This window comes from Poecilia formosa, unplaced genomic scaffold (assembly GCF_000485575.1).
Source record: "Poecilia formosa unplaced genomic scaffold, Poecilia_formosa-5.1.2 Scaffold2, whole genome shotgun sequence".
Lineage (NCBI taxonomy): Eukaryota > Metazoa > Chordata > Actinopteri > Cyprinodontiformes > Poeciliidae > Poecilia > Poecilia formosa.
The window spans coordinates 6,250,669-6,263,081 of record NW_006799941.1 but is presented as its reverse complement, the minus strand read 5'-3'; the positions used below and the strand labels follow the sequence as shown (position 1 = coordinate 6,263,081).

The 12,413-nt window shown below is 36.5% G+C and overlaps 2 protein-coding genes across 2 annotated transcripts; both read left to right on the top strand.

The window, feature by feature from the left end:
- The first annotated feature begins 2,868 nt into the window (after positions 1 to 2,868).
- On the top strand, positions 2,869 to 3,660 carry LOC103138453 (hyaluronidase-2-like). Its single transcript, XM_016669674.1, has one exon. It carries the CDS (start codon positions 2,884 to 2,886, stop codon positions 3,658 to 3,660), a length of 777 nt encoding a protein of 258 aa, XP_016525160.1. The 5' UTR covers positions 2,869 to 2,883.
- Positions 3,661 to 5,458: 1,798 nt separating this feature from the next.
- Positions 5,459 to 11,608, top strand: abhd14a (abhydrolase domain containing 14A). The gene is made up of 5 exons (XM_007552006.2): positions 5,459 to 5,773; positions 7,421 to 7,704; positions 7,868 to 7,983; positions 9,358 to 9,593; positions 10,375 to 11,608. Exons 2-5 carry the CDS (start codon positions 7,439 to 7,441, stop codon positions 10,564 to 10,566), a joined length of 810 nt encoding a protein of 269 aa, XP_007552068.1. The 5' UTR covers positions 5,459 to 5,773; positions 7,421 to 7,438; the 3' UTR covers positions 10,567 to 11,608.
- Positions 11,609 to 12,413: the final 805 nt, after the last annotated feature.

Here is a 12,413-nt window from a genome sequence, read left to right as displayed (position 1 = left end):
ATGGTAACAGGTTTCCATTTCAGCACACATTGAACTAAAACTACAGTATGTGTTTTCTGGAAAGTATTCTTTCTGTGTTTATTTTATAGTAAACGTAATGGGTCAATTAAATCCTTAAAAACTGGAAAAATGCATATCCTCCTGAGAACTTAAGAAGAAAATTTGCCTTGCAATTTCTGTGTTTATGTGATTTCCTACCTATTTAGGCCAAAATTAACACCTTACCATTTTGTTTCATTCATTTAATTTTTTATTAAAATTTCACAGCATGTCCATTGTAGTGGACATCAGGACGATTCAGTCTAAAATTTGACCAAATTTTAAAAAAACGGAAAAATGTACAGATTAGCGATTAATGAATCACATTAACCCAAGAAGAGGTCAAATTTACAAAAAACAAAAAAAAAAAACAAACAAAAAAACATTTAATAACCAGAAGTTATCCATTTCTGGTCCCCAAACACTATTGCCCAAGAAATTAAGACTTTATTTATTTTTACTTATTTAATTGTTTATTTTTTCATTTATTTTGAACATGATAGAAGTAGAAAGTGACACACATGAATAAGGACTTTCTTCAGAATATCAGCACACATGGCCTATGTTGGCTTTCTAAGAGTCTTCTAGACTAAAAATAATCAAAAGTGAAGTTACAGGGAAATGATGAGGAATTAGTTCTGCAAACTTCTCAAAGGGTCTTCCAGCAACTGGAACCATTATGATGAACCAAATAATAGCAAAGCCACACAAGTTACCATAAGATGGGCCACTGTGAACAGAAGGGAGCTTCTTAGCTGACTGTCACAAAGTGGTTTGATGATAAACCTGTGGTGATGGCCTCCACAATTTATGGGAAAGATCTAACCAATATTTGCAATCGATGGTCAAACAAAGAAAAAATTTGTTTCCAGGTACGACAACCAGAAGTGATGGAGGGTGGCGTAGATCTTTATGACCAATAACCAAGAAATGGACATTCCCATCGCAAATGTCTGGCCCTAGACAGACATACAAATTAATCCTGGCCCACCTAGCATGGCGACTTTCCTGCTGTCTCTGGCTCTGATGGTGCGTTCACACCAAAATTGTTTTGAACATCAGGCACATTTCTTTTACATTTAAAGTCTATGTGGAGGCGCAAACAGGGCTATGGAGGCGCGTTCTGAGCGTTTAGCATGGCGCATTTTGAACCGTTTGTATGACGTTCCACATAGACTGTGAATGTAAACCAGATGGACCTGACGCTAAAAACGCGTTTGGTGTGAACGCACCATGAGTCTGTCTCTTCATCAGATTGTCCTGGATCTGATGAAGAGTCAGATACCAGAGTCTGATACTTATCCTCATCTTCATCTGACAACTCCAGATCTGAATCTCCCTCTACTATCTTGTATAGAATCCTGCTTCACTTCTTTCTCCTACAACAATGTGGAGTCGTTAAATACACTGAAATGGTCCTGACGTCCACTAGTGCAAACACAGAAACAACTGTATATCTATTAGATAGATAGATAGATAGATAGATAGATAGATAGATAGATAGATAGATAGATAGATAGATAGATAGATAGATAGATAGATAGATAGATAGATAGATATGCACCACACATTCCTATTAGGAATAGTAAAATATTTTAAATTTAATAAATCAATTATTAGTTAATGCAGTTTACTAGACACACTTTGTAAGTTAGTTTTCTAATCATAATTACAATTTGAAAACAATTCATGATTTAAACTAGCAGAAAGATTGTTTATTTTTGAAACACGAAATGAAACTGAGATGTATTGTTTTGAGTATTAATTTGTCAAAGAAGTTTACCTTAGTGGGCGTTTACACGACAACGATCCAACAAAAACGGCACTATTGTTCCGTATTTGTTGGATCATTTACACGATAACGTTCTAATTATGATCTGTGTTTACACAGTAACGGTACACATCGAAAACGTGTAATGTCCTGCCACACCACTAGTTGGTGCTAGATTCTTTGAAACTTGGGTGCCCATGCGTAAAAAAGGAGTTGTACCTGAAAGCTGTTACAACCGTTAAGATGGCAGCGAATAAAGTATTAATAATAAGTCGATGCCCCCCTGTTAAACTAGTCTGGAGCCGGGGCTGGTCCATAGTTCTCTAGATAAGAGGGCTGAACAAGCAGCCGTGTATTTTGCCACCTGGGCGGTGTGGTGTGGTGAAGAGACACTGAGGGAACCGTATGTGATGGGGAAGCAATAACACCAGCATTGTGAGTAGTTTCTTCTTCTGTGGATTGTAGGAAGCAGCTATGTTTTGCGTCATACTGACGAACAGATCCGTTTTCTCTGTTTACACGACAACGGAAAACGGTACGTTTCAGAAACATCACACTCTGGAAGCCGTTTTCAATCTCTGCCGTTGTCAGAGAAAACATTCAGTGGTTTCGTGTAAATGCACACTACAAACGCAACAAAACTCTTCCGTTTTCCCCCGAAATCGTTGTCGTGTAAACGGGGCCTTAGTTTATTTGTTTTGTTTTGTTTTGTTTTGTTTTGTTTTATTGCCTCCGGGTCGATTCCCTGCAGTGTCCGATTCAACTGCTACTCTATTTGCTTTACATCTTAAATGGTAAGAAACCAAGGCCATCATCTCCATGATCATTTTGTCATATTGTGTTTGCAGAAACATGACTGAACGCTCTTTGTGAAAGAACCAAACTTAAATTGACAAAGGTTACGTTCACACTGCAGCCTGAAGTGACCCAATTCAGACTTTTTTTGTTTTCTAAAACAATACACAGTCAAACAATATAGAGAATATAGATTTTTCTGTTTAAATGTTGTATGTCAATTTCACATAGTTTTTTTGTCTTTTGGAAACAGAGGAGTGAAGGTCGGTGGCACCACCATGAGGACTGTATACCCTTCTTTCCTCTCTGCAGTTGACCGACTGTCCTGGTTGCTCTTTGCTCTGTTTACATCATGGATAGTCCTGGGTTCAGCAGACACAAAGCAGACAAGCTGGCCATTACACCCCAAGAAGCCAGTTATTATTGTCTGGAACGCTCCCACTCAGGACTGTGAGACACAAGAACGTGTTAAGTTATCATTAGACCAGGTTGACATAGTGTCATCCCCAGCTCAGGGCGTTGTCGGGCAGGCTCTCACATTGTTCTATAAGGACAACCTCGGGATTTATCCTTATTATGACACTAAAGACACAGAAGTGAATGGGGGCCTTCCACAAAGTGTCAGTCTCTCTCAGCACCTTGAAAAAATGTCTAAGGATCTAGATACATACATACCAGACCACCAGGCTAAAGGTGTGTCTGTCATTGACTGGGAGGAATGGCGCCCCTTGTGGATCCGAAACTGGTCTGCCAAAGATATCTATAGAAGGAAATCACGTGAGCTGTTGGCCAAAAAGAACTCTACATTGACTCAAGGGCAAGTGGCGACTGCTGCAAAAGAAGAATNGTTTGATGATAAACCTGTTGTGATGGCATCCGCCATTTACGGGAAAGATCTAAACGATATTTGCAATCGATGGTCAAACAAAGAAAAAATTTGTTTCCAGGTACGACAACCAGAAGTGATGGAGGGTGGCGTAGATCTTTATGACCAAGAACCAAGAAATGGACATTCCCATCGCAAATGTCTGGCCCTAGACAGACATACAAATTAATCCTGGCCCGCCTAGCATGGCGACTTTCCTGCTATCTCTGGCTCTGATGGTGTGCTCACACCAAAAGTGTTGTGAACATCAGGTACATTTCTTTTACATTTAAAGTCTATGTGGAGGCGCAATCAGGGCTATGGAGGCGCGTTCTGAGCGTTTAGCATGGTGCATTTTGAACCATTGGTATGACGTTCCACATAGACTGTGAATGTAAACCAGATGGACCTGACGCTCAAACGCGTTTGGTGTGAACGCATCATGAGTCTGTCTCTTCATCAGATTGTCCTGTATCTGATAAAGTTCCCTACAAGAGTCTGATACTTATCCTCATCTTCATCTGACAACTCCAGATCTGAATCTCCCTCTACTATCTTGTATAGAATCCTGTTTCACTTCTTTCTCCTACAACAATGTGGAATCGTTAAATACACTGAAATGGTCCTGACGTCCACTACAATTGACATTCATAAAAGGTCTGTTATTTCTAAACAGAAATTATTAAATTGTTTTCACTTGTCAAAATATTGTTATTGGTATTTAATTAACAAGAATAACAATAATTATCATGACAAAAAAATAACAAAAGAAGTTAAATATTTGACTCGTCTACCCTCTTTCCATAAAATGTGGTTGCTGGCATTTAGATCATTTTGATTTCGGAAAAAAAGGGACTTCCCAGTATCCAAACCTATCACATGACACATCCCTGGAAAGCCCAGGATGTCTTCTAAAAAGTACTGTATTGTTAGAAACGTTAAGTTGTCATGAAGCTTTAAACAAAATATAAAATATTGTACCAGAATAGTAAGTATCTTGAGATCTTAAACCTCTTTTATCCTTACAGAAACAGTGTAGCTGGACTTTCTTGTTTTACTCTAGATTTGTTCCTTAACACAACTAGAAATTCCTTAACACAACTAGAAATTGCTTTCTTAGCTATATTTTATGCTTTCTTAGCTATATTTTATGTTAAATTTAATGGGGGGTTTTTAATCATGCTCAGCTCTGTATTGTAATTTATAAATTACAGTCATGACTTCATTTTGTGTACTGTTTAGTTCTCATTAAGTGTGAGCCATAACCTGCAAAACTACCTTAGTTTCAAACTTAAAATTGAAATACTCAAAATAAACTCTTTAATTATGTTAATAATTGGGATGCAACATAAGATACCTGACCATGTTTTTCTTCTTCTTCTTCTTCTTCTTCTTCTTCTTCTTCTTCTTCTTCTTCTTCTTCTTTTTTTTTCTTTTCTTTTTTTTTACAAATATATCTGGTCATATTTTATAAAGTAGCATTCTTTTTCATATCCCAAGAAACAAATGTTTTAAATCTAGTGAAATAGAAGAGATGGTTAAGAATAAAGGAAATGAATAAACAAGGGGCAGGTCCAAAAAATGACTCGGTAAGAGTCTTAAAAAATAAACTATATGGCAAACAGCCACTCAAGCACTGAATGACATCTCATTTACTGGTGCAGGTATTAAGAAAATAACAATGGTGATCATGTTTTTATTTATTTATTTATTGAGGTCTATATTTTGTGTTGTTTTTAATTAATGCAACTAAAGTTGGCACACATTGAAATGGATTGAATATTATGAATAGAATATTTCGTAATTCATATATTCATAAATATTCATATATTTTTGTACATTTCTTTGTAAATTTTGTAATAATGTAAGCTTTGTAATCATGTGACAGTTTTCGTAACCTAAATTTGGATAATTTCTTACATAAATTTGCGTTCGTCTGCAGGAAATTGCGTAAAGGGCTGAAGTAGTTGTTTTGTGCAGCTCGTAATAAGTTCCGACGAGCAACAGACGGTCGACAGCTTTGTAAATATATAACAGCACATCTTAGATTTACGAGTCTTGACTTTTATGTGTTGCTTATAATATTTGCTCCTGACTCGGTTAAGTGACGCTCTGACATTACATTTAATGTATGTTTATTTTTTTTCTATAATAATAATAAAAAAAAGCTTTAAGCAGTAGTAGCCTTCAACCTCAAGTCTGTCAGAAACAGTTCCCGCAACAGCCAGACATGGAGAAGACATGATGAGAGCCAGGTGCTTTTATTTCTGAGCGCATAAGGTTTAATTATCTCCTGTGTGTTGGTATGTATCTTTTCTTCAAAAAGCCTCATTCATGGTCGAGCATATTGACAACAAAAGAGCTACTGTTAGCTTCTTTGTGCAATTTGGCTAATTATCTGCGACTGATTGTGTAGACTGCGGTCAAACAGACTGTAAATCCTTTGTCCCGGAGGATTAGTTGTAATCTATCGCTGGTGTTTCATTCATCTGTTTAACATAGAAAGCCGCCTCTACATCTCAGACTCAGCTGATGTGGTGAAGTGTAGACTGATGAGCAATAAGAACAAATCAGCTCCATGTTTAAAGTGATGAATGTCACTTTGAAGGTATAATCAGACTTGGATAGAGTAGCCAAAACATCGTGCTCAAGAGTAGCATAACTTCAGTAGAAGTAAAAAGTAGCTGTTCAAAAAATTACTCGGTGAGGGTTTTCAAAAAGAAAATAAGGCAACACAGAATCATAACATCTCGTTTAATTTCTGAAAAATTAGCTAACCTAAAAAGAAATAAAAATTTGGAAAAATTCTGATATTTTAAAGAATAAGATAAGAACTGAGTTGAAATTAACATCATGAAAAAGTAGCAAATTCAGGTAGAAGAAAACAAGTTAAAGTTATATTTTTTCATGACATAAAGCTGTCACACTCAGTACTCACAGTAAATAATGAATAGAACAGTGCCTTGTACTTCCATTGACAAAATTTAGTGTATTTGCTTGACCTCCAAAAGGCTCAGAGTACCATACTGGGTTTGTTATACACACTCTACTTTAGCTCATCTTTTCACTTCTATGCAATGTTCACAATCTGTGCTGTAGTTTTAAAATTTGCATTGCTGCAAAACAACATTTTTTTTTTTACATTTTTAAGTGTCCAGACAGTTTGTGTTTCTTTTCTCTATATTATTTTTTAAAAATGCTACAAAATATTTCTTTGTGATCATAAAGAAAAAACAGCACTTGAAGTTACAGTGCTGTGTATTTAGTCATGACTACCTGTACAGGTATGTTGCTAACTTCACCCTATTATTTAGAGGGGTGAACTAAGTAATATAGCAATAACTGAAGGTAGTTGTTTCCTGTCTGACTCCATTACTCCACATGTCACTTTGAAGATATTTTTACCCCCAAAAATCTATGACACATCTTCTGCTCTTTGATAATTCTGGATATTAATTTCTGTACATATTTTTTTTACGGTTGTCTCACACAGTTTAACACATGTTGATGTCTGAACTTTGACTAGGCCACTTTGATTCTTTTTCAGCTATTCACTTGTAGATTTCAGGTTGTGTTTGGCATCACAGTCCTGTTGCATAATCCAGTTATAGCTGTTGGGACAGATGGCCACACATTTGACTACAGCTGCTCAAGTATATCAAATTGCATTTGTCGTCACATTAGCCATGCTTGCAACATCGTGGTTGCAAGTAGCTGCTTGGGTGCAAGAGAATTATGCCTTTCAACAATGTATCTGCTGCTCTATATATATCATATCATTTTTATGTATTGCTTCATTTGTTAGGAACATGTTTTGTTTACAACTGCTATACAACATAAGTTTAAAGCAGAACTGGATTTACTTTATTATTTTGTGTATAATAAAAAAAAACAGAATTTTTTTTTCAAAGGGCTTTCTGACGCAGTGCATCGTGTGCAAATTTCTCCAGATCTTTCATCATATCGAGATGAATTTCCTGCGTAATCGTCTCGTTATGCTGGGCCTGATGTTGTTGGCCACATTGCTGCTGTACCTGCTGCTGCCATCCATTCGCCAGGACAACATGGAGCCATCCAACGAAGCTCGAACAATCGGGCTGGTAGGAGTTGCTGGTCCTGCCGGACCACCGATCCTCAATGTGTCCATTCGCACTGGACAGCTTCCCGGAGACCCCCCACTGTTTTTCCGAGAAGCTTTACCTGTGGATCGGGAGGGGCAGCAGATACTACCAAAGTGAGCAGACTTTTGGAAAACCAGTTTAACGCTTTTTAACTGCAAACTGTTCCTTAGCATTTATTGTTTGATCAGATTGTCGTCAATATGATTGTCTTCCTTATATTTTAGTATAAACCCCAACATAAATTTGTTTGAGTAACGAACTTATGTCTCCTTTCAGGCTGCAGATGGTCCTTCTGCACGGCCAGGCTTTTACGTCCAAAACCTGGGAAGAACTGGGAACCATGGCCGTGCTAGCAGCTAATGGATATCAGGCCTTAGCTATGGACCTGCCAGGTACACCTTGAAGCTTATTTTAATATATTAGTAACCGGGAATGCAAACAATTAATAGACATACGATCAATTGTCGAATGTTGTTTTATTAGACTGAAATTAGTTAGAATCGATTAGCGTCTGACCTTCTTTCAGTGTTTTAGTGTGGCTGCCATCCTTTCTGGGCATAACACCGGTCATCTTGCAGTGATTCAAAATTAAAGATGGCGGAGTCATTCCATTCATGTAACGCATAGACAGAGGCTACAGTGTAACCATATGGGTCCAACTATGGGTCCAAATGGAGTCCGGTGTGGGATGCAAGATGTACTTTATGCAGTTCCTCTGTGAAATACAAACACTCGACGACAAGCTCCTTCAATTTCCCCCTAACAGCGCTCCCTCAGCTGTGCTACATGGCGGAGCAGCTGTTAACTTCTCAACCGAAGGTTGAAGGTGGTGCTAGGCCGCCCAGGTGTTTTGCACAGCTGAATATTTCCCATGGGAAAGTAAAGGATTTCTCAAACAATGCATGAAAGAAACAGTCTAGATATATTTTAATGAGAGAATAACATTACAAAAGGATGTAAAGATCAAAAAAGTCGATTTTACATAATGCTGCCCCTTGAAAATTTTATGTGCTTCTTTTTCTAAATTCAGCATATAAAAAAATTAGCCTTTCATGTTACGGAAAGACAGTCGACCCCCTTGTAATGAGAAAAGTCAGGTTTAAAGAAATGGCTGCTTATCAGTTAGTTGTTAGTCGATCGATAAGCTCTATCAACTTTAGATTAACTCATTAATTGATCATTTGCATTCCTCCCTGGTAGTAATGGTAAAGATATGATGAGAAAAAATAAATTTATAGTTGAAATATATATTTAAAATAGATTAAATGCTGTAAACTCTGTTTTAAAACTAATCTAAAAATGTTGCCATCCCTATTAACTCGATGTTTTCAGGGGTTTTATTGAAAACTGCTGAATATATTTTGAGCGAGTGAATAGTATTGGCACAACAAAAGAAAAAAAGGACCCATACAAACATTTTCTTTTTAAAATTTACTGCAGGGTTTCAGTAATTGTAAAAATGATGTACAGTGATTGGTTTGAAATGCATATTTTCCCTCTGATAACAGTGCCCTCTTGTGGTCGAAAGTATTTTTTCACCTTAGCTACAATCGTTCTTCCAGTTCACAGAAACAATTTAACATTTTAACAGGTATTTTTTTGTAACTTGTTTGAAAAAGTAATTAAAACCTTGCTTATTTATGAAGTGTGCCATGCTGCCAAAACTTAGAGGCTGTATCAGAACGAATGTATTTCTTACACAGTTTTTATTTCCCGGTTACATTTTCTAAACTATAAATATTATCTTCCATAAACTTTCCATCAAGGTTATGGGAAATCGCCAGACTCCGAGGCTCTAAAGACAGAGCAGAATCGGGTAGACCTCATCTCGCGGTTCATGGAGTCACTGGGAGTCAGGGCGGCTGTCCTACTGAGTCCCTCCATGAGTGGACATTACTCCATCCCTTTCTTCATGAAGAACAGCGCTCAGCTGCGTGGCTACGTCCCCATAGCACCAGTTGGTACCCGGAGTTACTCTGCTCAGCATTACAAAAAAATCCAGGTGAGTGGACCACTCTTTGTGACTGTAGTGATCATTGTGCATCACATACAACAAGTATACTTGAAAATAAAGCATCGTTCCATCAGTTATTTGTAAAGATAGAAAAAAAATACTTAAAAATGTTTTTAAAATTTTTTGGCAGATTTTCATTTCAGGGCAAAGTAACCAAGCATTAGGTGAATGGAATATAACAAAACATTACTCCAAAAGGGTTGAAATAAACAAAATAAATATTTTGTATTCTTGTTATGATTGGTCTTCTTTCTTATTATATTCTGACCATAATAGGTCCCATCATGAGGAAATATCTACAGAAGATACTATTTATCTAGTAGCTTCTGTATTACCCACATTTTTATTATGATAGGTGACATAATCACATGGTTTTTGTTGCCATATGTTTTCAGAATTGTTAAAATTTTATTCTGTGCCAAAATTAAGGTTAGACCTCTTGATGAGAAGGTGTTTAATTTGAAAACTGCCCACAAAGATAAAACTGGTCATCTAGATCAACAATTTGTTCTCCCTTTATAAAATTTAACAAGTCTAACAGCTTTTCTGTTAGACTTTAAGGTTTTGAGGTTCTTGGCCAGCCATGGTGTTCACACCACTGAGGGAGGGTCATTTATAAATTCCTGTTTTTATCTAAATGCTCATGCCTCCCCCACAAAAGATTAGCACCCTTCATATGAACCACACTGGCTTCATAAAACACTGCCTCTGCTATAAATACTAGACATTCTCTAATCTCTTTGATTTCTTTTGCCTTTTTCCTTCGCAGACTCCCACTCTAATTGTTTTTGGCGCCTTGGACACAAATCTGGGTGCCCAGTCTCACAAGAACCTCATCCAGCTTCCCAATCATGAGGTGCTGAAATTAGAAGGAGCTCGGCATGCTTGTTACATGGACAAACCCCACGAATTTCATCAAGGTTTGATCAAATTCCTTGACAAACTCAAGCAAGACATATAGCAGAGGGAGGAGAAGGTGTTTAAAAATGTGAACAAAAGATGAGCAAGGAAAAGGAAATCCGACGCTTTAGAGATGACAAAAGGTTTTAAGATCTTTCTTTTTCCTATCAACCCTTAGAAAGAGAAAAGGGGCATCACAGGGGATTTGGGAGATTATATCAGATGTCAATGTTATGAATGTAATGGGTTGTAAGTTAAATGGCCCTGGAAATATGAGACCAGCTTAGCACAGCTTGTCAGTTTACTCTTGAAAATAATAAAACTAGCAACGTACTTAGTTGGGTGTTTTACATGTGTGTCTTGTCTCCGGTTGCTTTTAAAGACATTTCACGTGTTTGCTTATATGTTACTATGTTAGCAGTTGGATTACTGTATATATGTAAATGCTGCTCTTGCCCGTATTTAAAAGATTTTGTTGTACTCTGACATACAGTACGTCAGAAATGAACACTACTCTCGACTAACTGATATAATCAAATCGGTTAAAGAAAGCCGAAATGATTGAAATTAACAAATTAAAATAGTTTTAACAAAAAAAAACTGTCTACGGTATTTAGATATTGCTGATAAAATTCGTAACAAATGTGGACAATCAAGCAAAACAAATAAATATTTAAAAAATATATATTGAAGCTTCTTGAAATAAAAAGTAACTGCATTGTTGTTCTTTATGCAAAATGTTAAGAAACACTAAAGGTTTTTTGTAAGCCTTCCTGCTGTTTGTGTTTTATATGGTGTGAACTCAGCTGGAAGGGACATGTTCTTTGGATCGCTACACTCTTAGCACTGTTGTTGTTTACATAAAAAAAAAGAGAACTAAATTAGAATGTTTATTTTTTGTTACTGCTAATTTGTTATTCCCATTAATATGTGTATTAATATGTGTACTTTAGCTCTGATCTGTGAAATCCACTCAGCAGCTTCATATTTTATTGGTAAAGTAGGCGGGATATTTTCTATTTATTTTCAACAGTTTTGACCAGTATGTTTAATGCTGTGAACAAGTTTAAATAAATGTTAAAACATTAAAAGAATAAATAAACTATTGCAATATTTAGATGTGCTTTTTTTTCCCCCCCCGTATGGGTCTTTGAATGTCACCTGCTTATAAAAATAGAAAATCTCAATGCACAACCTAAATGGTAAACAGAAGTATTGTAAAATACAGGGGAAAAAAAGTGTTATAACTTGTTTATACAGAAATATACATGGGTAGGATTAGGATTGGTATATAATGAACTGGAAAGGTTGTACGCTCATTAAAACTGGAAGATATTTGCCTTTTGAAACTCAAGTTATGTATATAAAGTGAAATAAAACAGAACAAAACTCTGTCATTAAAACCCCTTTTAATGACAAATTATTCTGAAAAAGCAGACTCATTTTCAGGTGTGAGTGAAAGCTAGTTTTCTAGTCTGTTTTCTATTGTTTTTGCAGAGAAATGATTGGACAGGACTTGTGCTGTAAAAAGCATTTCACCTGATTTATTTTTGGACAGGCGAACAAGGAGAAGCTAGTCACACGAGCATGCCTGACTTAAATAGAACCTGTCTGATAGCATGAAGTAGGCTGAAAGACTTGAAAAAGCAACAAATTATGACTCTTTACAGAAATTTAGAATAGATGAGAAAATCGTTTATATTTATTAGTCCAGAAAGGGCAGCACATTTTCAAGGCTTCAGGACTGAAGAATCAAAGCGAGTCGTTATCCACAAATGGAGAAAACATGTAAAGGTGGGAAACATTTCCAGGAGTGACATCTAATTATCAATGTGATGTTAGAGTTAAAGTCCAGCTCTTATCTATATCAGTTACACATTATATGGTCACAGTTTGGAACAAAACTGA

What these genes read in the sequence shown, in the direction of transcription:
- abhd14a (XM_007552006.2), top strand. Translation starts at nt 7,439, where the DNA reads ATGAATTTCCTGCGTAATCGTCTCGTTATGCTGGGCCTGATGTTGTTG. An exon ending in CTTAGCTATGGACCTGCCAG is followed by an intron (nt 7,984 to 9,357) that starts GTACACCTTGAA and finishes CTTTCCATCAAG; the next exon opens with GTTATGGGAAATCGCCAGAC. An exon ending in AGCATTACAAAAAAATCCAG is followed by an intron (nt 9,594 to 10,374) that starts GTGAGTGGACCA and finishes TTTCCTTCGCAG; the next exon opens with ACTCCCACTCTAATTGTTTT.